A 26632-nucleotide genomic window follows, 5' to 3' on the forward strand; every position below is an offset into this window, starting at 1 on the left:
CCAACTTATTAAGAAGGCAAATGAATATAATTTGAAGCTATGCATTGGATACATAGACTATGATCATGAGAAGGCCTTTGACTCAGTGGAACATAAAGACCTCTTTACAGCACTACGTAAAGTTGGAGTCAATGAAGGTTATGTCCAAATTCTCGAGGACATATACACAAATGCCACAGCCAAAATCCACATTGAAAACGATGTTTCAAAAACAATCCGAATTAAGCGTGGTGTGAGACAGGGAGACACAATATCCCCCAAAATATTCACTACAGCAATGGAAGATATATTCAGAAAGCTGAACCTACAGGAGAGAGGGATCAACATAGATGACGAGAAGCTAACAGATCTGAGATTCGCAGATGATGTAGCTTTGGTGACAAGATCAGTAAAGGATATGGAGGTCCAGTTAAATGATCTGAATAAAGGAAGTAAAAAGATTGGACTGAACATACACAAGGGCAAAACAAAATATATGACAAACTACCTGTCAGAGGATGTCATTGTAGTTGAAGGCGATGTTATCGAAAAGGTGAATGGTTACAAATATCTCGGCCAAACAGTGAAGATGGAGGACAACACCAGGGAAGAAGCTTTGATCAGAATAAAGGCAGGTTGGAGTTGCTTTGGAAGATTCAAGGACATTCTATGTGATAAAAATTTACCAATGTATCTGAGAAGTAGAATGTTCAACCAGTGTGTATTGCCAACTATGACATATGGGGCAGAAACATGGACAACAACCAAGTACCTGGAACAGAAATTACAAACAGCCCAAAGAGCAATGGAAAGGAAGATGCTACACATTACCTTAAGGGATCAAATTAAGAACACTGAAATAAGACGTCAAACTCAAGTCAAAGACATTATGGTGAAACTCAAAGAAGCGAAATGGAGATGGGCAGGTCACCTTGCAAGAAGGGAAGATAACAGATGGACTAAACGGCTTACAGACCGGGCTTACAGAATGGCAACCAAGAACAGGGAAAAGATCAAGAGGAAGACAGAAGAGGAGGTGGCGTGATGACATTGCTGCCTACATGGGACCTACATGGACAAGAAATGCAAGAGACAGAGAACAGTGGAAGAATCATGAAGAGGGCTACGTCCAACAATGGTCGAACACAGCCTGGTGAGGTGAGGTGAGGAGTCTTTATTCCACAGTCTTATTTTCACGTACTCCAAAATATTCCGAAATCATTAACAAAACGAGCTATTGCATATAGAGCCTTCCCGTGGCTATTGCAAAATTTCCGCGAATCTTTGCTAAGTCTACGCACGAAATATATAGAACCGAGAACAATATACGAAGTAGGAAACCAAATTTATTCCTGTGATTTATTTATCTGACCAGCTATCCACGGGATCCGGAGAAAATATTAAGATTCCCTTTTTTTTCAATTTCGCGGACATTTGTGCGATAAAACACCCCTATTTTTCCAATTTCACGGACAATTTTGTCCGCGGACAAGCCCTAAAAATTACCCCTTTTACCGCGATTTTGGTAACGATCTTGCGGTCAGTATTGCAAGTTGAGTGACCCCACCGGGCAAAAATCATGTCTGACGATCCAAGATATATCATGCTGAACCAAATGCCCATTGACAAAGTAAATAACTTCGTCTTTCTGGGTAGTAGTGTGTACTCAGTAGAAGAGGATATTAAACGTCGCACAAAGTTGGCAGCCTGGGCATTTGGTAGATTGAAAAATACCATCTGGTCTAACCATGACATCACCAGATCGCTGATAGTAAGGATCTACCAGTCGCTCATCCTCGGCCTCCCTATTGCCACCTGGGTCAGAATCCTGGGCGTTACGTGAATCCGATATCGACACAGACTGGGTGTTTTAAAAATGCGATGCCTTAGGGCAATGCTTGGAGTTTCCCTACTTGACAAAATCCGCAACAATTCAATCAGACAGAGTCTCAACATCACTAGCTCCATCAACGATGTTATCTGCCGGGGACGTTTGAAATGCATATCTTCAGGATGCCTCAACATCGGCTTCCCCACCAAGCCTACATTAATGACTTCAGCAAGAAAAGATCACCAGGTCATCCACCAACCAGAACCAAATACAGAGGGACCTTGGAATGACCCCACATGAAGCAAAGACATATTAAAGTAACAGACAGAACTGAATGGAAGCTAATGGAGGAGGCTTAGGGGGCCTACTTGGCAGGGGACAAAGGGACACAACGTCCTGTGCAGGTAAGTCAAGTAAGTCAAGTAAAAAAAAGTGAAAGCTATTGCCCTATAAATTACAAATTTGTGTTTCAATCATGCAGACATCCGCTTCTCAAGATATGGCCTATCAAAATGGCGCGAAACCTAGAAGTTGGCAACAATTTTCTTTTTATTTTCTTTGTTTTTGACAAGTCCAGTTACCAGAATAATTTTGTGCCCGTTGAGTGCGCTATAACCTCAATTGTCAGTAATTATAAAGGCCAATTTTACCTTCGCTGGTTTTTTGGAAATTTTTACAGTATGCCTAGGTGTAGGAGCCATGCAAGGGAATAGAATAACATTTGTACGGTGTCTGGATGGTCTTGTGATTTTTCTACATTGCAACCTTTAATTGGGACACCCTGCAAATTTAAGCTTTCAGTACTAAAATTATTACACATAAGTTTTACTGCACGTTGATAAGCATCCTTCTGAACTCGACTTTGTAATACCTGAAGTCATTATACGTTCAATGACTCCTGTCATAAAAATAATAATTAATAATAACACTAATAAAATACATTTACTGCGGCTGCAACCACTTCAAAGTTACGGAACTCGAAGACCGGAACTCGGAGCTTGTACACTTCCTTCATTCTACCACTAATTAAACTCGTGTCTTTATGAGTCATACATGAAGTACAATCATTGTCGAAAAGACTCTGTGACGGATGACTGTAACGGCATTATTGAACTTTTGCATGTAAGCCAACTCTATTCCGTATAACCCTCCTTGCGACAGAGAAATGTAGGGCTGGTGAAACAATAATTTTTTATCGATGATATAAGTACGTGTATATCAAAGACATAGTTCGAAGTACAACAAGAAATATGGTTTATGTCGATCCCAGTGATACAAAGTGGTACTAAGTTTAAATTTGATCACTTATTTCCGTTTATAATAAGTTGAAATAGTCGACTATGTGCAACGTCTTAATGTGTCCAAGGGCATATAGTATTGCATTATAAATGAAAAGTTAATTCTTAGTGGTAGATATTTATACGACGCATATCGAATCCAAAATAAATCTGGATTCTGTGAAGACACTGGTGTAACACGCAGACTTCAAAAGGTAAAGCGTGTACAATAGAGAAGGTAAGACGGCGTTAAATGACATCAGAAAGCATCATATTTTGCGTCAGATAGTGTCGTGTGACATCATATGGAATCAATGATTTCATTTTGACGTCATGGACGCTGCTTTCGCGTCACTAACTTTCATCTGACATCCTAGCGTCACCCGGAGCTACCGGCGAGAACAAAATGCAGACAAACACTCAATGTATCTATTCCAATATGCCTATGGTTCAACAATTAGTTCAAACAATAATATGGGACCTCCATTTCGTTTTGGCGTCACTGGTGCCAAATTAGACTTTATGACGCCGAATTGGAGTCAGTGACTCGAAACCAGCGTCCATGACTTCAGATTGAAATTCTTGTCACTTTATGATGCCATTTGACTGGTTCTCCATAGTGTCAACATATGATTTCAATCCTGTGCGATTATGAAAGATCTTGAAGATATCCAGTTGTCACTATGGTGAAGCTCTTATCCAATGACTTGGTGAAGCTCTTTATCCAAAGAGCTTCACCATAGTTCCTCAACTATGGTGAAGCTCTTATCCAATGACAAAGAGGTGCCAGCATAGGTTTGCTTGCGTGAATCACTAGTAGAAAAATTGTAATGAGAATTATTTCAAAACGATGAGAATTGGACAAAAGTATGAGAATCGAAATTTTCTCATCCAAATGAACGAGAAATACTAATTAGAGTGTCAACCACCTGTCACATTGTTTTAAATTAGGAAATTTAAGTTTCAACCGTCATTCTGACGTTCTGTATATCTTGTATATAGCTACAATCAAGTGCAAATTTGCTGTGACACATCCACGGTTCAATGACTTCCCCCCCCCCCGCCCCCTTATTCAATGTTGTACACCAAACACCGCATTTTTTAAATGTGCTATATCATGTATATGTTTGCTCCAACATTGGTTGGTGGGGGAGGGAGGGGATTCAAAATAGGCTGGAAATTATACAAATAAAATATCATATGGCGAACTTCATATGGACGGTTTTATGAACCGAGGTTGCGAAATATGCATATGCATTAGGCCTATGAATTTCTATAATAATATATATATATATAAAATTGAACATGTTGAAGAAAACCCAAGCATTGATACATGGAAATAGAAATCAATCAATCAAGATTTATTCATTTAATATTTCAAAAACAGACATTTAATAAATATGCAATACAGAAGAAGTGTAAATTGGCAATGTGAAAAAGAAAGAAAGAAAGAAAGAAAGAAAGAAAGAAAGAAAGAAAGAAAGAAAGAAAGAAAGAAAGAAAGGAAGAAAGGAAGAAAGAAAGAAAGAAAGAAAGAAAGAAAGAAAGAAAGAAAGAAAGAAAGAAAGAAAGAAAGAAAGAAAGAAAGAAAGAAAGAAAGAAAGAAAGAAAGAAAGAAAGAAAGAAAGAAAGAAAAAGAAAAAGAAAGAAAGAAAGAAAGAAAGAAAGAAAAAAAAGAAAGAAAGAAAGGAAAAGAAAGAAAGAATTGAGATTCACCAAAAGACCCGCTCACCTTCCAATCCACTCATAGATCTTTGGTATAAATATATGCCGATAATGCAGTTGTATAAATTGAATAAATAAGTTGAGATAAAATAGAAGAGAAGAGGAAAAGTAATAATAATAATAAATAGCACTACAGAAGATTCGAACCCATGACCCTCAATATAGCCTATAGTTTAAAAGTCAGATCCTCCTCTACCGTTGCAACACGAGGAACTCTATGAACATTTAATCGATTTGTAATGTATATTAAGTTATTCAATGTACGTATGGCCCGTGGCGTAGTACAAAACTGAACTGAAACGTCTCAAATAGACATAATTGTATCGGTTTACTACGAATATATTTGTTGGCAATGTATTTAGGGTTAAGAAAATAAACTTGGAATTTTGATTCGTGCACTTTCCTCACGGTCGACAAAATATAAAAATATAAAAATATAGAAAATTACATTAATTTCTTTTAACACTGCATACTGCAGTTACTGTCCGTTTTCCTATACACAATACACAGTGCTCTCACCATTGACGCGTGACCTCTACAAACAGTGTATGTTATAGGTATATGGGCATTGCCTAGTTAACATCACTGTGTGAAAAATAACCGGCTAATATTTTAACTATTCTCCAAACTTCTAGCAAATATATTTCTATAACATGACCTAAAATTACAGCTAGGTTAGATGTTCAGAAGGGGTCGCACTTTCGTAGAATATGAGTGAGGGCAAAGCATAGCTAGCTCATAGCTAGCCAACTCCCCGTGTTAATTGAATGGAGATTTGACCGAAAATATTGAGCTATATTGGTAACGGACCGCTCCGTTCTGAAGGATGCCACAAGTACAAGCTACATTTAAACTATTCTAAATAGGTTCTAGAAAATATAGTTTTGTAACATGTCCTAAATTTTTAGCTAATTTAGATGTTTGGAGAGGGTCGCACTTTTGTGTTTTAGGAAGGATATGTAAACGACAGATAACACCAAAAATATGAAGAAATTATTTCCAAACCGTGTTAAGTCAACAATCATTATGTTGCTCATTTTGAAGAATGCTGGTTAACAAAAAAGCAGGTCATTGTCTCATTTCGTGAACAAAGGTACACATACCATTGTTTCCTTTCGGTTCCTTTATAATCGGTTACCCAACTGAAGCTATAATACCAGCGTTATTGCGATGTCGCACATGTAAAACAGACACTTGTGCACAACCAGAGAAGATCTGATTTAATCAGCTGAGCTGCTTCAATGAGTGTTATCTTGGTTTAATAGCTTTTATGGGGTTTAAGTCCTGCAAAGGTCGAGATGAATTCTACTGTAGACATGACTGCATCATGGTTTGTGTCGACCGTTCGGCCATCAACCTGTTATACTTATTATAAATAACTCTGCACGACTAACAACGGCCCTACTGCAGTGTAATGGTTTCGTTAATGCCTTGCGATCATGAGGTCTAGAGTTCGAGTCCAATTGTCGCCGATTTTTTTTCCTTTAAAATTCTGTTCTTTATCCCTTTTTAAAATCTAAGATGACACCTACGACGGCGCAGTTTATCGATTTAAATTTGTTTAAAAAAAATTATGATCAATAATAAAATCTGTGAGATTATAGATTAAAATTAGCAAAGTCTCAAGATACTGGTTATGGCTTCCTTAGATTTTACATTAACCTATTTGGACACAAATAACGCAATGTAGGTGTTTTGCATCAAAACAAAGTAATCATACTAATTCCTTATGAGAAAATTGAAGCTCACATTAATTTCAGTGTCAAACGACCATCTGTGACAGGTTGTTGACAGGTGAATTAGTATTTCTCATTCATTTGGATGAGAAAATTTCAATTCTCATAGTTTTGTCCAATTCTCATCGCTTTGAAAGAATTCTCATTTTACAATTTCCACTAGTGAATATAGACCGATTTGACTCTCAGAAACATCGTTTAGCTAGCCACATATAGCCTCATTATTTCACAATTTTTCAATGATAAATGCCTATTGGATAGTATAGCTTAAGGACATTGACATTGTGTCACGCTTTCGATGGGTTGATCACTTCAAGTATTTCACTAGTAACTCATGGAACCTCCCCTCCCCCTTCAAATTTATTATGACTATAGCCTTGTTGCAAGTCTTTTGATGGATATCTTATAAATACTTGATGATAATTACGATTGCTACACTTTAATATACCTCCAAACCTGCATGGATTAAAATGTAGTCATACTATTTATGTTATTGAAATGTTGCATCGCCACGTCATTGCTTTTATTTCCTGAACGCATTTTTTTTCTGTATTTAACTTTCAAAAATGGTTTAATTTATTGAAAAATGTCCAAAAGTGGCGGATCTCGTAGCGCGTTGGTCACGGGTTTCTGAAGAAACTTTGATCTTGGTGAGCATGAAATACGTGAGTGAAAAGTCCCAATTTCAGTTGTCATGATGATATTTTGTTGAACGTTAATCATTTCTTGGCTTATGAAATACACGTACTTCGTCTTAGCTACCAACTTTATGTGAATTTCAAAAGGCAAAACACAGATTTCATGAAAGCCATAAAAGAGGCACAACCAGACTCACGAATCTCGGTTTCCTCAAGTCAACTGAGGCCCTTTCCCCAACTGAAGGCAAACTGGGTAATAAATGATGTAATGACCTCGATTTCTTCCCAGAGGATGATTTAAGGAAGCCCCATCATGCACTGCAAACGTGTTATCACCAGAGTTTCAACTGCCACTTTACTTTTCAAATCCCATTGAATTCTGTGCAAAAGATGTTGTTTAAAAATTATGCGTGTGTCATTATTACTTGGTCGATATCAGATCTAAAGTGATGTATGCATGAAGGATAATTCACACCTTCTGTAGGTAACATAAAATGTGAAATCGACTAGCATTGTGAATGCGTTTTTATTGTAAATATATTAGTCCAAATTCAAATTTAACCATGTCCGTCAATGCAATGTGCGCGCAGTGGTGTCATGTTCACTCACACAGCTGTGCTAACCGCAAGTCAACACAGTGGCGTGGTGGGAAGTGCTTAAATCATCCTCTGATTTCTTCCTGACTGTATGTAATTTCCCTATTAGAGGACAATCGTATCCCCTCCTTTAAAAATATGAGCACGTATATCATATTTATCTTCTTTTTTTTTCTTGATGTTCTTGTTGTTTATGCTTCTTCTTTTTTGAAAGCTTTAGTATCTTTCAACAATCATTCGTCACATAATTTGTTATTGCTGTTCATTTTGGCAAGTGCACATAAAAATGGAAATAATGGGCACTTTCAAGAACGCGATTTGGATCGTTGCTTAAGATTCAAACAGGAAGATATATGCAATAATAATACGCTACAAACTTTTTTAAATACTATCGGAAGTGATTTTTGATTTAAAACGAAAAGAAAAACGTAAAATAATAAACAAGTTGTTAAAAGACCATGCAAAATGAAACGCTTAGGAACAAAAAAAAAGGTGACCACATGTACCATTGCCGGATAAAGTTTAAACTAAAAGCAATAAATAACCGTTGACGATGTAAATTGGCTGCGGCATATCACGCAGAAGGCGACCGCTAGTCAGCCCAAGGCACTTTGAGCAATATCTTATGTTTGTTAAGTTGATCTATAGCGCCCAGCATTCTGCCTTATTGCAGCCATTCTCTGCTTTATATCTCTTGCATTGGTCCTGGGTAATATTTCTTTCAACGTTGAGTGATACTAAAGGAGTGATAACAAACAAAAAGGGCGATATTTAAACTTTAATTACCCTTAAATTATCGGTTTTTGAGTTTTAATGACAGCATTGACATGCAGAAAACGACTGAAATAAGAACTATCCAGTAAAGTCAAGACGAACGATTTCATTGCGGAATAAAAGAAATGTTATACAATAGGTGACAAGACCGCCAATATTCACAACGTTCACCCATGGTTTTTATTGATCTTTGACTCCACATCGCGTCCAAGAAGGACAAATTTTACTTTCAAATGAGACGAATATTTTGTTTGTGAATACAGTCCCTTTTCTCCTGCTCACCTACTTTCTCTTTGGATCGAAATGTTTACCATCCAAGTCTTTGGAACGAACTTACAATGGTGTATATACAATGCCTTATTATCAAGTCCATGTTCTGTGTTGGTGTCTGGTATGGCTCATATTGTATAGTTTAATTAAAGAAGTCAGACAGATATGATTTCATAACAAACTCGCCAAGTATTTGGTAACACTTTGGGCCCATTGAGGAACCTATTGTTCAATTTTGTTCAACCTCAACAGATCTGTTAACCCGGTGACCTAGATGACACACGTTATTTAGCGCTGTGAAATGTTTACTACCCTCCTTTTAAGAATAGTACCCCTTACATTATAGAATTCATTGACCCGCGAGTTCTTCGAAAAAAATTGTACGGGGAGGTGCCACGCAGATTTGCACATGTTGACTTTCTCTACACGAACTTTTGGATGTTTGCAACCATCATCAGTATGCCGATGTTTCACAAAAGCACCCAAATAGCATCAAATGTTGCCCAAAATAGATGCCTGTAAGTGCACTTTTGCCCAAATGCTCCCAATTGGCCGAATTTGTTTTCACTGAAAATCCGCCCACCGATATACCAAAATCGTTGAAAAGGTTCCCCAACCGTGGCAAACTCCGCAAAACTTTAACCAGGGAGAACCCCCTCCGGGTCATTAGTGCTATACACTCATAGAAATGACTTGTTCGCCTTGTTGGCGCAATTCAAAAGGAGTAAGTTTGCACAACTCAAAAATAGTGTAAAAGTTGGCAAAACAAAATTCATTTTAGTTATCCGAACTTAAAAATGCTGAAAAAGCTCAAAAGTTCCGTCAACTAATCAACTTTGTTGGCATTACTTAAAAAGTTGATGTAAGTCGTTGCGTCAACTTTTTAAGTAATGCCAACTTCTGAATTCAAGTTCAGGGAACTTAGAAAAATAAACAAGGTTCAAAGAACTAATTAGTTGGGTTATTGTAACTCAACATGTAGGTTGATGTAACTCGTTCATATTAAGTTACTGGTACTGACTGTTTTGAGTTATTCCAATTTAGTACTTTGTTACTTAAATAATTCACGTAATTGGATCATTTTCTGCACAATTAGCAGTATTCAAATATTTATTTTTGTAATCAGTGCAAAATTTTGTATACTATAGCACACCTCTAGAAAAGTATGCTAACCTAGTTTTATTTTCTGAGTTGTAACAACTCAATAAAGTAAGTGCAAATGAATGCGACCAACATAATGATATCGAGTCAGCGTTACTCAAAATTGTACGCGTTGACATTACTCGGAAAGTTGACGCAACGACTTACATCAACTTACTGAGTAATGCCAACGAACAATTTCTATGAGTGTAGCTAACATCACTTTATAATTTACCTGTATTTTCCGCACCCTCTATTGCAGCGATTAAAAACATTAACAAATTCACGATTCTGCTATGAAATTTTTTGATAACAAAATTACTCCGTCCTACGGGAAAGTTATTTCTATTTACACCGTGCTAAAAGAATATTGACACGGATCCACAGATTTTAGGGGTCTTCCATATAAATACCAGTATAGGTTTGTTTTATATTTTGATAAATGATAATGCAACCTAGCTGTAGGAGCCATGCGAAGGTGCCTTGATTGTTTTCTACATTGTATCATTTCTTAGGACACCCTGCATATTTAAACTTTCACTTAAACTTATTACAATTTACACATACATTTTACTGCATGTTGTAAAAGCATCCTACTGAACTCGACTTTGTAATACCTGAAGTCATTATACGTTCAATGACTCCTGTCATAAATATAATAATTAATAATAACACTAATAAAATACATTAACTGCGGCTGCAGCCACTTCAAAGTTACGGAACTCGAAGACCAGAACTCGGACCTTGTACACTTAGTTCATTCTACCACTAATTAAACCCGTGTCTTTGTGAGTCATACATGAAGTACAAACATTGTCGAAAAGACTCTGTGAAAGTAACGGCATATTGAACTTTTGTGTAAACGAACTCTTTTCCGTTTAACCCTCCATGCGATAGAGAAATGTAGGGCTGATGAACGATATACATCAAAGACATGGTGTCAAAGTTACAACAAGAAATACAATTTATGTTGGTTACAGTGAGCATCTTAATGTATCCAGGAGCTTTATAGAATTGCATTGTGAATGAGAAGTTTAATCCAATCTAAGATCTTGTCAATTGTACAGATATTTATACGACACATCGAATCCTAATTAAAAAGATTATGTGAAAACACTGGTTCAATACGTAGGCAGATATCAATTGGTAAAGCGTGTACAATAAAGCAAGTTAGACGTCGCGTTATGGCATCAGAAAGCAGCATTAAGAGCAGATAGTGTTGTGGGCATCACACGGAGTCAATGATTTCATTTTGACGTAGATGCTGCTTTGGCGAAACTAATTATAATTTGGCGTCAGCGAAACCAAAATGAAGACAAGTACTCCAAGCTACTCCAATATGGAATAAACCTGACCTTATATGATACAACAATTAGTTGAAACACTGACGGGAACCCCGTTTCTTTTTAGTGTCACTGGTGCCAAATTGGACTTCAAGAAGCTAAATTGAGTCAGTCGTGCAACGTTAGATGAAATCAATCCTTTGCGATCATAAAAGATATTGAAGATATCCAGTAGTCATTATAAGCTCTTTAATAATGAAATATCAAGAACTACTTCACGGTAGAATTATGGGTGAAAGCATAGGTTTGCGGGAATTTGGATCGATGGGTTGATCACTTCAAATATTCCACCAGTAACTCATGGAACCTCCCCTCTTCTTTTCATAATATGATAACTCGTCATTTGATGGGCATTATATCGATAATAATCTTCTCCAAAACGAATGGCATGATTGCTAACCCCAGGATTGCTACACGGCCTTCAAAACTGAAGCCATACCACGCAGTATGGTCAATGACAAAACAGATGACCATTGGTCATCTGTTTTGTTCTTGTTGTTGAAGTTTCTTTGTTTTTAGAAAGCTTTCGACAATCGTTCGCCACACATGTTTTATTAGTGCTGTTCATTATTTCAAATATACATTATAATAATTAAAAAAATGACATAATAGGAACTGTCATAAACGCCATTTTGGATCGACGCCTCAGGATCATAGCTACAGATTCTAACAAGAAGATACATCCAATAATTTTAAACGCTACAAACATAATACTATATTTATTAAGGATCCGTAATTATTTGAAATTGACAAAAGGAAAGAAAAACGTAAATAAACAAACTGCTAGAAGACCATAATAAATGAAACGCCAAGGAACGAAAAGATGACTACAAGTACCATGGCCGCTTAACTTTGAAACTAAAGGCAATAAATAACCGTTGACAATGTAAATTGGCTGCGGCATATTACGCAGAAGGCGACCACTAGTCAGCCCAAGGCACTTTGAGCAATATCTTATGTTTGTTAAGTTTATCTACAGCGCCCAGCCTCCTGCCTTATTGCAGCCATTCTGTGCTTTATATCTCTTATACATGTATTGGTCCTGGATGATATTTCTTTCACCGTTGACATCTGTGGTGTCGTCTGCCAAGGATATTGCTCAAATTGGCGGGAAACTGTAAAATGTGCAGGAAAAAACACTTTTGATCAATTGATAACGTCTTGTTGTACCTTCTTGAGTTGCTTGTGCGTGTTCTTAAAGGTAAGCTGATATTATGCTATTTAACCGTAGCAATAATTGTCTTTGAACTTTTTTCAATGTTTGGTTTTGCTTCTCATTGCTACTAAAATGATTTGATTATTGAATGGGTAATTTTTACCCTTAGCATACATAAGCAAATCACTCAACTTTGTGAGGGCGCCAAAAGATCCATTAGGATACTTTTCGGCATTGTTATTTCTATATCTGATGTAAGGTGGAGCGTTAATTGCTATTATTAGTCATGTTAGTGTTTCACGTTTCCACTTGGCAACAAGTGGGTGAAAGCACCCTCATACAATTTGATTATTTCGTTAAAATAATTATGGTATACAGGTTTCCCCACTTTCTGATAGGCATACTTAAACTTTGACATCACTGTGGTGGCGTGGTATAGGCGTGCATAATTGAATGGCTCAGTACAAAAACAACCATGTTGCATTTTTGTCATTTTGAGAAAATGGGACCTTTGTAACCGAGAACAATACATACTAATCCCACTTCTAATTTTATTGATAAGGCCACTGAATTGAATTTCATTCATGATGTTTCATATTTCTATTGCGTTTTGAACAGCGCCCTCTATTTTCACATAGAATGAGCCGCTCTTTCTACTGAGCCACTCAATTTATACACTGTCAAGTGGCTCACATGCGTCAGTACACTCTTAATACGCCGGTTAAATGTTTTTTGGTTAAAACGTATAGCCTACATTGGTATATTGTTAACCAATGTTGGTTAAATTTACTTGGGCTGGTTAAAAGGTAATCAATAGGTGATTAAATTCAACCAGCATTGGGTGAAATTATTTTAACCATTTGCTCTCTTGTTCATCTGGTACCAAACGGTTGGTAAAAAAAGACACATTTTAACCAAATTGGATAAAATAATAATAGCATATACACAACTTTTGGTGTATTGGTAAAAAATAATTTCACACAAAGTTGGTTGAATTTAATCAACTGTAAGTTAAACTTAAACCACCCAAAATAAATTTAAACAACGTTATCAATCTTGGATAACTTGGGTAAAATGTTTTAACAAACACATTTTTAGGAGTGTTTGGAGTTTCCAGAAAAACTGAAAATCCACAAAATGCCGGTAATAACTGTACTTGAAATGACGAAACAAGTATGGTGTGAGAAAGTTGACTCAATAATAAACTAACCGTCAATGTCATCCAAAAAGGTCGTCTAAGTGATACTAAAGTACTGATAACAAACAAAGAGGGCGAAATTTAAACTTTACCTTTTAAATTATCGGTCTCTAAGTTGACGTACTGTGACTACATTGACATGCAGAAAACGACTGAAATATGAACTATCCAGTAAAGTCAAGACGAACGATTTAATTGCGGAATAAAAAGAAATGGTATACAATGGGTGACAAGACCGCCAATATTCACAACGTTCACCCACGGTTTTCAATATCTTTTTACACACATTGATCTTTGACTCCACGTCGCGCTGAAGAAGGACAGATTTTACTTTAAAATCAGACGAATATTTTGTTTGTGGATATCCCTTTACTCCTGCTCACCTAAGTTATGGATTTGCTCTCTTTGAAAGCTTTTGAATTGAAATGTTCGACATAGAAGTCTTTGGAACGTCACCGACAATGGTGTATATTAACAATGCTTTATTATGAAGTCCATGGTCTGTGTTGGTGTTTAGTATGTCTCACATTGTATGGTTTAATTAAAAAAGTCAGACAGATATGATTTTATAACAAACACACCAAGTATCTGGTATTAGTTGCTTTGAGGAACCCTATTGTTGTATATTCATGAATTTCGTGGATGTGAAACCTCAACAGATCTGTTGTCGGTGACCTAGATGACCCATGTTATTATTCTATAGCGGATTTACTAGGCTGTCCTCCTTTTACGAAAATCGCCGAACTGTAAACGATGGAATTCATTAGTACTAGTAGCTGACATTACTGTTATTGTTTTGAATAATTATCTGCTAGCTTATCAACTGCATTTTACATTTCTGTGTTAATAACAGTCCATTGCAGCGATAATGCAGCACGACGATTCTCCGTTGTACTATCCCGGTATATAGGTCCTCATTTTATGGAAAACAAATCTAGTGTGTCCTACTTTGGCAGCAAATACTGACACACCCTCGAGAACCCAACCAGCGCTCGAAATAAGGCGCGTCCTTCCGTCAAATACCCGTGAAAGTAGGCGCGGACCTGCAAATTTCCTAGAGCAGATAATCCTACTTTTGTTGTTCCACTGGAAAATTTGGTTCACATAATACAAGTTACAACATTAAATGGTGACGATTTCAACTTCCAAGTACAAATCATACACCGTTGTTGTCTTAATGTCGACAACGACATACGGTAACTTGCGACTGCTATAATGTTAGTGCACAAGCAGGAGGTATTGCTAGTTATTGTTTCTATAGTCTCGGACCCTTGAAAATTGGTGAGGACCCTGGAAATTCTCCGGACCCTTGGATTTTTTCTTATTTCGAGGCCTGAACTCAACCCCAACCACCACCTACACCACCCACCTACCCACATACTCATACACATATGTGCTCATTCTTCCGTCCGTTAATACTTATATTTTTATGAAGTCCTATAAACGTACCAATCGCTTTATTTATAGATTTGCTAATCTTGTAATCCTTAATCTTGTTTATCTTACACTGAAATGGATTGAACGCTGAGTCCGAATTATATCATTGAGTATTAGTGTACATACAGTCAAAATTGCACACATACGTTTGTATGCCGTTTAATATTTTCAGCACACTTTTAGTGGAAAATAATTTGATCTAGACCTAAAAAGTAAGGCGTCAGAAAGTATCACAAAATGTTTATCTTCATGATATTTGACGCTTAATAATTTATAGTAGACATGGTAGAGAGTACACAGAATTAAAATCATGAAAGGTTACATGCAGCAAACGTGTATTTGCTGCAATAAACAATTTAAAATAAAATCTCCAAACTGCTGAATTTCTATATCAATATGGTGGTTTTTTTTTGCATGGCGTACCTAGAGACAAAAATGTGTCGACTAGTGGCTCAGTGATCATGGTGGTTGCTTATATCGAGCAAGTTCTCCTAGTCATGCTGAAGTCGCTTTATAAAATATCTCACAGTCAATGCGTGTTTTCAAAACATAGAGAGAGTCATCTTCAAGGTCATATGCTCATTTAATTGTCAATTTGCGTAACCAAGCTGCCAAACATAGCTGTGTTATTAGTTCATTTCATTTTCTTCGCATCCTTTTGTCTGCCTTCTTTGATTGAAATGGTATTAAAATACCATTATGTCTGTAAAATTAAGTCTGTAACATGTATAAAAATAGAGGCATATTTCTGAAATGTTGTTAAATAAACCTATATATTGTGTGTATGATGTCAGAGGTAGGGAAAGAAGCATTGTAGTTGGCATAATTTAGTTAATTAAGATACAATTGCATAATATGAATGTCTACAAATTGACCTTGAGACATTTAACGCATTCATACCGAGAAATCCACGTTGATACAGATAATATTGAATCTGCCATTGACCTAATTTCCTAATAAGGGCCTACCGTGTGTTAAAAGCCTCGTGGGATTAGACATGAGTTCGGAAAATGCAAGTCTACAGATTCAGAGTGAGGTTTGGAAAAAGGGTAGATTTGGCATTTAAGACAGAAACATCACCATATGCCAAGGGTTAGGGGTTAGAGGTTAGAGGTTATAGGTTAGCGTTAGGGATTAGGGGTTAGGGCTTAGGTTTAGGGGTCGTTTGTCTTAAATGCCACCATTACCGGAAAAAGGATATTGGACCGCGACCATTTTGCCCGATAGCACGATAAAGCTACTTTATAGTACAAAAGTAACAACCCCCCTCTATTGATATCAACACCTCATTACTTCAAAATCAGTGCGCCTTTAAAACAAAAACATCAAAGAAATCTTACCCCTTTGTGTCAGCTTTGATATTTTCTTTTATACAATAATATCCGAATACATGTACCAGGTATATATAGATCAGTTCAGTTCAGTTCAGTTTTATTTCATCAAATTCAAGGTAATGTATATTTCAAGGCTAGTGAAATAATTAGATGTACCCCGGGTGATGAATTATTGGGGAGGGGCAATGAATTTTTAGCAGGCCAAAAGAGGCGGGGCAAGCATATCTTAATAGGTCAAAAAAGGCGGGGAAGCGATTTTTGGCATAGGATATTTAGGCATTTTAAAAAGAAAATGACCAGTTGAATGCTACGTTCATGACGTTCCAGCAAGCATTCAAAGGTACAAGTCAAAATGCATCGCACATAGTCGATCAATGAAACTACTGGAAATATGCACTGCCGGGTGCTTATTATACCTGACACGGTAGACCAAATTATTTATAATCACGACCCGGCTGATCCAGTGCGACTTTTTCACGAGACAGGTTAACAAGACAGTGCGAAGAGTAGATGATGGGTCAATAGAAAATTGGGTCTGTCTATATTATATACATTCAATAAAAAATCTAGAGTTGTTTCCGAAGAAGAAAAGAAGAGGAAGAAGAAGGTGAAGGAGAAGTACAGATAGAGAATAGTGAAATACGACAATTAACATTTTAACTCATGTCACAAACATTTTTACTTTGTCACAAATGTAGAATGTTTTATTCACATTCTAGTGGGCCACGTGATCTATTAGTTAACCAAATGCCAAAAAGGCATGTTTGTTTTTCATATTTTGCCCCATCTTTGAATGAGTATACATTACTCTTAAATCTCTAGAAGAAAATAAGACCCAGTTTGCTTCTTACTCTCAAAATTTAAACATTTTCCTCAACCTTGAATTCAACATGTACTTTATTCCATAGCTTCTTCATTCAGCAGCCTTTTCGTTGTCTCACACAGTTACCCTCTACTTAAGCTAATATTACAGCACGTCATGCACTGTCACAATTAAGGAAATCAAATGGTGAAACTTGTTAATAATATCAATATATCTACGATCTTGAATTAGCTTCATAATTGGCAGCGAAGTGACAAAACATAACAAGGTGTAGTTGGGCTTTATTTGTTCTGAATTCCCGGAGAGGTAATTCCTTCGATGCACTAGTGTTTTTCTTACTGTCTCGTAAAATCCGGTGATTCTTTAGTCGATGCATAGCGGGTGCTAGGTTTCATTATCATTGAGGTATAGGACTTTTTATTTTTTCGGAGAAGAGCAGGTAGGGCAACTACTTGATTATATTTCTACATGTTCATACTACATACTCTGAAAATTTTAGAAAATTCGCACGAGTCCGTTTTTTTTAAATTACATTTTTGTTCCTAAAATGGGGGTTATAGCGCCCTCAACGGGCACTCTCTCCATAGGGCTACATGTAAAGACCAGTTATAGACAAATGGCCCTAAAATAAAACGGACTCGTGCGAATTTCCTCAAATTTTGCATATGATGTAGATTTAACATCTGGAATGTAATGCAAGTGGTGTCGTTGCTGCTCTTCTAAATTCATTTTTAAAATGTCCGCCCAGACCAAGGTGAATTACGTAGACATATCCGTAATGATACACAATACCAAGTGCGTTATCATCATCAGATGAATGCAATGAATTCACGCTATTCAGAATAGAGATTTGAGTCAGGAAAAGTAATAATTTATAATTGTATGCTTCGTGACAACACTATCATTCTATGCAAATTTATTTCTCTTTCGTGTGTAATGAATTCCATAAGTTAAAAGGTGTCGCATCTCTATCTTTCTAATGTGGCTATTAATGATTCTATGTGTTTGGAGAAAGGTACAGATGGCCCCAACAGTTTATTTACCAAGATATTCCAGTGAGACGTCAGATAAAAATTATCCAGGATGATATTTCGAAAAGCCCTCAAAATATTTTTTTTTAAAGGCAAATACACGATGGTTAGAGGTGAGCATGTGCTCTGCATAATTACAATAATAAAGGAAATTCCTCAAAATGAACTTACTATATGTCGAAAAAGTACGTTGCTAACATTTGTTTTGTAAACTGATAAGGGAATAAAACGTTCGTGCCTTTTTACCGTTTTTGTAGATTAATTAATTCTAAGAGAATTGAATGAATGTTTCGAGTAAAGTGTTATAAATTGCCATTCCCATTCGTTTGGAATCACAAGATTTGAATAAGATCGATTTACCAAGACGTCATATGTTAATTGCTATCATGAAATAGAACGCTATCTATTGTTTCAGTGGTATCTTATAACACGTCTCAATATCAATTGTTACATTTATGCACCAGTGTGTCTATAAAAAGTTTTGAAGGTAGAAGCAGAGAATATGTTGTAATAATAAATTTTGGTTACTTTTGAGACATTCTCTTTATGTTTTCTCGTTGTCTACAATGGCACAAAATTATATAGATGAAAAGAAGACATTTTAATAAGGACAATTCAAAATGCTAATAATGTTTTGTGCTTCGACAAAGCAAAATCCCTATTTAAAAATGAATAAAGTTAAACAGAAGAACTATAACAGAAAAACTTGTATACATTTAAATTTATCGCTTATTTATCATTGAGAAAATAATTTATCAACACTCACACCACTATACATTCAATCCCGCACATTAAACTCAACTGCGTCGGTTCGATCACTTCTCCCCACCCCCACAAACACCCCTACCCACCGTTCCCCCTTCCTCACCTGGACACACACAATTTCAATTAACTTCGATTTACGTTATGATATATTCATCAGGTACGAGCCATTTTCATAATTTTTGAAGGTGAGTGTCAATATAAGGGTTAAGGAGTAAAGGGTTAAGGGTGGTTATTCACCTCACTATAGGCGCTCTTATTTAATACTCGCTCTCATTATTTTGGTTGACTGTCATCATTTCATTTTACTTTCTGCGTGAAAATGCGAAATTTAAGAGCGCCTTTAGGGGAATGATTATAGTGGAATAAACGAGTCTTTACGGAAATAACTCGAATTACAAATTACGTGGAATGCCAGAATAATAAACATACAATTACCTGGTAAATTGTCACCGTTTTGTGTCTATTGCCAAGATCTACATTTTTTGTGCATTCATGTTGTTTTTATATAATTTGTAACAATCTCTTGATGAGTTCTTGGCATTGGGTTATTACATTAATTTGCAATCCACACACTCCAATTGGAAGACATGACTTAACTTAATCTTTCACACAGGGTGTGCAGATTTTAAACGCAGTAAATATATAAATAATAAATAAATAAAAATAAAATGTTTCTAAATTATAAACAAATAAAAATAAAATGTTTCAGAGAAGCATTGGATATATTTTTCTTAATCTCCAAAATACGATTTGTATATCTTACAAATCAAAGTAATTTAAGTCAAGTCAAATTCAAATAAGTCAAATTAATCAAATCTACTGCGTAATTCAAAATCACGTTATGGCAATTCCAGATACTTCTGTTTGATACTATTAAACCTACCATAAAATTCAGAGGAGCCAACGAATCAAAAAAATAAAAATTATCATGATATTTTATTTACTTTAAAGCTCAAACCGGGAACCTCCTGAATCCCTAGCTTTGCAGAGCTCTGTTTAAAGAGGAAACTAAAATCACGTTGTTCCTCCAAGCATATACATCTACAGGTATTCATCCATTCATATAAATCCAAACTCGACGTGTAGGTTTTCACATGTCGCTTAAAGATGGTAATGACAGCCCAAAGCGAGATAAGAGACCCAACAATAACTTCATTCTCACGTTTCGTGTACATCATTGAAAACCTCCATCCAGCTTGATAAAATACTTGTATTCTTTACAACTCCATCTAGGGCAGAGAGGAAAATTCTTTAATTTATTTACTCTCTTTCCTATATACCTCTTTTGTTGGTCTTTTCGTATTATAGATTCTATGAAAATAATGGAACATCGTTGTTAAGTTGATACCGTAAAACCTTGTCTACAAGCATATAGAATGCTTCTGATGAAAGCTAAATTAATCCAGGTGCCATTATGGAGTTTGAGCAAATAAATGACAGATACAAGCATGTACGAACAAGTATTATTGTAAGACCAATCTTTTGTATTGGCATATTTACGCTAGTTTCGTATGAACTTAGCTTTCATCAAAACAATATATATGCTTGTAGACGAAGTTTTACGGTATTGCTGCTACCATTCTATTTTTCATGCTGGATCATCATCGTCAGTCATCGTCGTATTCATCTTCGTCGTTTTCGTCATCGTCTTTTCCCCATGTTTTTTCTCCTCCCATTCTTCTCCTGCTCCTTTTCCTTAATAAACATACCTTTCCTCTTGCAAAAAGACAACTTTTGGGTACATTTTTGGGCACATTACAACTTTTAGGGATTGGCTTATTCAGGCCTCATTGGCCTTGCGGTCAACTCCTCCATATTGTCGTTTTGTTGTATATGGAAATAAATAAATTTGAATTTGAATTTGAAATATTCGATGTAGTATGCAGTGGCAAATATAGTATGCACCGAATTTGGATGAACGGGTGCCCGTGTACAGGTAAAACTACATTATCGGTAACGTTGAAAATACGAGTTGATTACTTTGTTATAATAATTATCATACAAGTAATCCATATCTGTTTAGTTTATTCTCTGAAAAGATGTTGCTGGTAGAGTAACTCTAATATGTATTTCAAATTGAGATAAATGAATAAATAAAGAAAGAAATAAAGAAAGAAAGAAAGAAAGAAAGAAAGAAAGAAAGGAAGGAAGGAAGAAAAAAAGAAAGAAAGAAAGAAAGAAAGAAAGAAAGAAAAAAAGAAACAAAGAAAGAAAGAAAGAAGAAAAAAAGAAAAAAAAGAAAGATAGAAAGAAAAAAAGAAAAAAGAAAGAAAAGAAGAAAGAAAGAAAGAAAGAAAGAAAGAAAGAAAGAAAGAAAGAAAAGAAAGAAAAATGAAAAATGAAAATGAAAAATAAACAAACAAACAAATAAATAAATAAATAAATAAATAAATAAATGAATGAATGAATGAATGAATGAATGAATGAATGAATGAATGAATTAATTAATTAATAAAAAACGAACAAATATATTTCAATCATCGACGCTATATATTTTGATAAATAATAATGAATCCTAGGTGAGCCATGCGAGGGAACAGAACAACAGTAGCTGTTGTACGGTACCTGGATGGTCTTGTGATTTTCAACATTGCAACCTTTATTGAACACCCTGCACATTTTAGCATTTAGTGCTAAAATCATTACACATACGTTTTACGGCATGTTGTTAAAGCATCCTACTGAGCTCGACTTTGTAATACCTGAAGTCATTATACGTTCAATGACTCCTGTCATAAAAATAATAATTAATAATAACACTAATAAAATACATTAACTGCGGCTGCAACCACTTCAAAGTTACGGAACTCGAAGACCGGAACTCGGACCTTGTACACTTCCTTCATTCTACCACTAATTAAACCCGTGTCTTTTAGTTGGGTGATCTAGAGCAATTCCGTGACCGTGGATTGCGAAGGTTCGTTTTTCAGTGGATTTGTCTTCTATGAAGGATAATTTAAAAAATTTAGAGGGAGTGCCCCTCGCGAAAGTGTGAGCGGAATCCGTGGGAGCCCAAAATCCAAAATGGCCGCCATCGGCCATTTTAAAAATTATTTTTTCAATGGTTTGGCCTACAATGCTGTTAAGTATATGTTTTCTGAGGTTTATTGGGTCGAGGAATTCATATCTGATATCTATTTTATGATATTACCAATTTTTGACCTTCAAATCCAAGATGGCCGCCGATTTTCAGCTCAGAAAGGTCAAATTTTCACATTTGTCGTAGAGCGTTCATAATAGGCTCTAATTAAAGTTCTCCTCATGCCGAGTTGAGTGATTGACTCTAAAACTACCAGTAATAATGATTTGACCTATTTTGACCTTCAAATCCAAGATGGCCGCCGATTTTCAGCTCAGAAAGGTAAAATTTTCACATTTGTCGTAGAGCCTTCATAATAGGCTCTAATTCAAGCTCTCAACATGCCGAGTTGGGTGATGGACACTAAAAACTACAAGTAACAATGATTTGACCTATTTTTGACCTTCAAATCCAAGATGGCCGCCGATTTTCAACTGATGAGAAAGGTAAAAATTTCAAATTCGTCGTATAGCCTTCATACTATACTCTAATTAGAGCTCTCAGTAGTAGAGTCTTCATAATAGCCTCTAATGAATACCGTACCCCATTCTGGCATACACATACACCTCCGAACACCTACATAAACATAATATTCATATTCTTTGAATGAGTTTAGTCGTTATTGGTTTCAGGTCTACGTGTGTTTTGCTCTGCACCCTATCAACAGAGAATGAATGCAGCATCAAAGACATTTATATATATTTAGAAAGAAATATTATTCTATGAGACTAGTGCATAGATCACCTATAACACTGCTTGCTTGTTACCTACAGAAAAATCATCCCTTATCAATGTCTACTGAAATGTAGCAATCCGTGTAGGGCCTAAGTCCTATCATACTATTACCCAAGGTAAATATGGTAAATGGGAGAGTTTACAAACAAAAACGAAAAACTGGTCAGGACTTGACAAATATGGTGATTTTTACAACACTTCTTCATGGAAATATGGGTCTAGAAGTCATTACATGCATCACATGTTACATTATATCTCAATCGCATCTTCAGACAGGATTGAAAAGGCTCAGTATTCAAGTAAACCACCAAGTTCTGAAAGTGATGATGAGACAGAGGGACCATTGGCACCCAAGCGCCCGCGTTCATCTGTGCGTGGACCTCTTCACGAAAAAAATAAATGTGTATGGGTGCATGTGGGGTGTGGATCTGAAGCACCCGAATAGACCACAGGGTTAGCGGTCCATAATCAACACACACTCAGCGTGACGCTCCTTTAAGCGCCACACAGTCCTCGTAAAACATGGGGAGCTGAGGGATCGTCTCACACAGCTTGTTGAGTCCACGTCAGCACTGTCAGGTCCTTTCGCAAATGATATCATGTAACAACAAGCCTGTTGGTTGCAGCACGTCAATCACACACAATTAAAGTTAGATGATGTAATGCATCATCAGAATGTGTGTCTCGCAGAGCCAAAAAGTTTAGACAACTTTAGACAAATGGATGGGTTCGATCCTTCACCGAGCACGAAATCCGTTCACGAGACCCTCTTATTTCCCTTTGTTACTCCTGTTGCATTGCCTGTTATAGTATCGATCTTGAAGTCGTCAGTGTTAAAGATAACAATGGCTGGCTTGCTGTCTGCAATCTCCTGCTGGCAGGTTACCTATGCTTCAACGACCATTAGAGTCCAGTGATCTTAAAATCAGCATAGCTGATGCAGACACGACTCTTGTGTAGAGTTCCACCAGATCTTGACTCCTCGTTATACAAGGAACATTGATGCCCAGGTTGATAACAGTGGTGGTGATCTGTCCAGTGCTGTGATCATGGATGCCAGACTGAGTATGGAATGGTTGAGATCGGCAGTTTTAGCCAAGTCGGCAGCTTTAACTGTTAACTAATCAACTCACAGAACTCTTTGTGTTCTTCAAGATGATCGATATGAGGTGGGCAGGCGGCAGTAGATGTGTCTTTGATCTTCTTAGACAGCCGCTGTGCCAGGTTCTTCTGGAGGATCTGTTCATTACTGATACCAAGTGATGAAATGGCAACCTCTTCCCCAATATCATAGACCCACTCACCCTTGTTATCTTCTCATTTCGCTCTTTGAAGCCAATTGTCTCTTGATACTCATTAATGCGAATTGAACAGGTCCTTAAACGGATCTTGTGCTTAGTGAAGATGATCGAAAGACCAAATTCTTTACCTCTGCGAGACACACGTTCTGAAAACACATCGATTTGTGTGTGGTTGACATGGTTCAACCAACAGGCATGGTGATACACTCAATATCAATTTGCGAAAGGATCCGACGATGCTGACGTGCGGGACTCAACAATCTGTGGGAGACGATCCTCAGCTACCCATGTTTTACGAGGACTGTGTGGCGCTTAAAGGAGCGCCATGCTGAGTGTGTGTTGATAATGAACAGCTATCTCCGTGGTCTATCCGGGTGCTTCAGATCCACATCACGCATGCACCATACACATTTAGTTTTTTTCGTGAAGACTGGAGGTCCACGCACAGATGAACGCGGGCGCTTGGGTGCCAATGGTCCCTCTGTCTCATCGTCACTTTCAGAACTTGGTGGTTTACTTGAATACTGAGCCTTTTCAATCCTGTCTGAAGATGAGATTGAGATATAATGTAACATGTGATGCATGTAATGAATTCTAGACCCATATTTCCATGAGGAGGTGTTGTACAAATCACCATATTTGTCAAGTCCTGACCAGTTTTTCGTTTTTGTTTGTAAACTCTCCCATTTACCATATTTACCTTGGACAATAGTATGATAGGACTTAGGCCCTACACGGATTGCTACATTACAGTAGACATTGATAAGGGATGATTTTGCTGTAGGTAACAATCAAGCAGTGTTATAGGTGATCTATGCACTAGTCTCATAGAATAATATTTCTTTCTAAATATATATAAATGTCTTTGATGCTGCATTCATTCACGTAGACCTGAAACCAATAACGACTAAACTCATTCAAAGAATAATGTGAATATAATGTATATGTAGGTGTTCGGGGGTGTATGTGTATGGCAGAATGGGGTACGGTATTCATTAGAGGCTATTATGAAGACTCTACTACTCAGAGCTCTAATTAGAGTATATTATGAAGGCTAAACGACGAATATGAAATTTTTACCTTTCTCAGCTGAAAATCGGCGGCCATCTTGGATTTGAAGGTCAAAATAGGTCAAATCATTATTACTTGTAGTTTTTAGTGTCCATCACCCAACTCGGCATGTTGAGAGCTTCAATTAGAGCCTATTATAAAGGCTCTACGACAAATGTGAAAATTTGACCTTTCTGAGCTGAAAATCGGCGGCCATCTTGGATTTGAAGGTCAAAAAATAGGTCAAATCATTATTACTGGTAGCTTTTAGAGTCAATTATTCAACTCGACATGAGGAGAACTTTAATTAGAGCCTATTATGAAGGCTCTACGACAAATGTGAAAATTTGACCTTTCTGAGCTGAAAATCGGCGGCCATCTTGGATTTGAAGGTCAAAAGTTGGTAATATCATAAAATAGACATCAGATATGAATTCCTCGACCCAAAAACCTCAGAAAACATATACTGAACAGCATTGTAGGCCAAACCATTGAAAAATAATTTTTAAAATGGCCAATGGCGGCCATTTTGGATTTTGGGCTCCCACGGATTCCGCCCACACTTTCGCGAGGGGCACCCCCGCTAAATTTTTTAATTAACCTTCATAGAAGACAAATCCACTGAAAAACGAACCTTCGCTCTCCACGGTCACGGAATTGCTCTAGATCACCCAACTATTTGTGAGTCATACATGAAGTACAATCATTGTCGACAAGACTCTGTGACCAGGGGCGTAGCCAGCTTTCTTGGTCAGGGGGGGCAAAATAAAATTTTGGGGGCACAGACGAAAAAAATTGCAGTTGCATCATACAATACATAGAGACTGTATGTCTTCGAGCTTCCCGAAAAGGGCCTTATTGGGATGATGTGCACGCGTTGCGGGAAAAAATGGTATTTTACACTATTTTCGCCCATTATCCGGCTAAAAAAGGGCTTTATTGTTACAATGTGCGCGCGTAGCGCAGACATTTTTGTATTTTACACTATTTTGGCCCTGAATTTTGCTAGAAAAGGGCTCCTTGCCCTTTTCTTTTCCTTTGCCCTCCTGATTTTCTCTTTCATTTTTTGTCAGAGGGGCACTTTTTCTTTCATTTTTTTGTCAGGGGGCACTCTGCCCCCTGCCCCCCCCCCCGCTGGCTACGCTACTGTCTGTGACGGTAACGGTATATGAACTTTTGCATGTAAGCGAACTGTTTTCCGTTTAACCCTCCATGCGATAGAGAAATATAGGGCTGGTGGATCAATTTCTTGCGGACGATATGTATACGTCAAAGACATAGTTTCAAAGTACAACAATAAATATAATATTATGTCGGTTCCAGTGAGTTTTACAAAGTGGTGCTAATTTTAAATTTGATTGCTTATTTCCGAATTAGAATAAGCGACTACGTGCAACGTCTTAATGTAAACAAG

The 26632-nt window shown here is 36.8% G+C and overlaps 1 protein-coding gene across 1 annotated transcript; it reads left to right on the forward strand.

Moving 5' to 3' along the window:
* The first annotated feature begins 277 nt into the window (after nt 1-277).
* On the forward strand, nt 278-24130 carry LOC140163536 (uncharacterized). The gene is made up of 2 exons (XM_072186850.1): nt 278-532; nt 24023-24130. Exons 1-2 carry the CDS (start codon nt 278-280, stop codon nt 24128-24130), a joined length of 363 nt encoding a protein of 120 aa, XP_072042951.1.
* Nucleotides 24131-26632: the final 2502 nt, after the last annotated feature.

This window comes from Amphiura filiformis, chromosome 11 (genome assembly GCF_039555335.1).
Source record: "Amphiura filiformis chromosome 11, Afil_fr2py, whole genome shotgun sequence".
In the NCBI taxonomy this organism is placed as follows: domain Eukaryota; kingdom Metazoa; phylum Echinodermata; class Ophiuroidea; order Amphilepidida; family Amphiuridae; genus Amphiura; species Amphiura filiformis.

Bases quoted from the DNA above. Each gene is read 5' to 3' on its own strand.
- LOC140163536 (XM_072186850.1), top strand. From the start codon at position 278: ATGGAAGATATATTCAGAAAGCTGAACCTACAGGAGAGAGGGATCAAC. The intron at 533-24,022 runs GTGAATGGTTAC...GTGTTCTTCAAG, and splicing joins AAGGCGATGTTATCGAAAAG to ATGATCGATATGAGGTGGGC.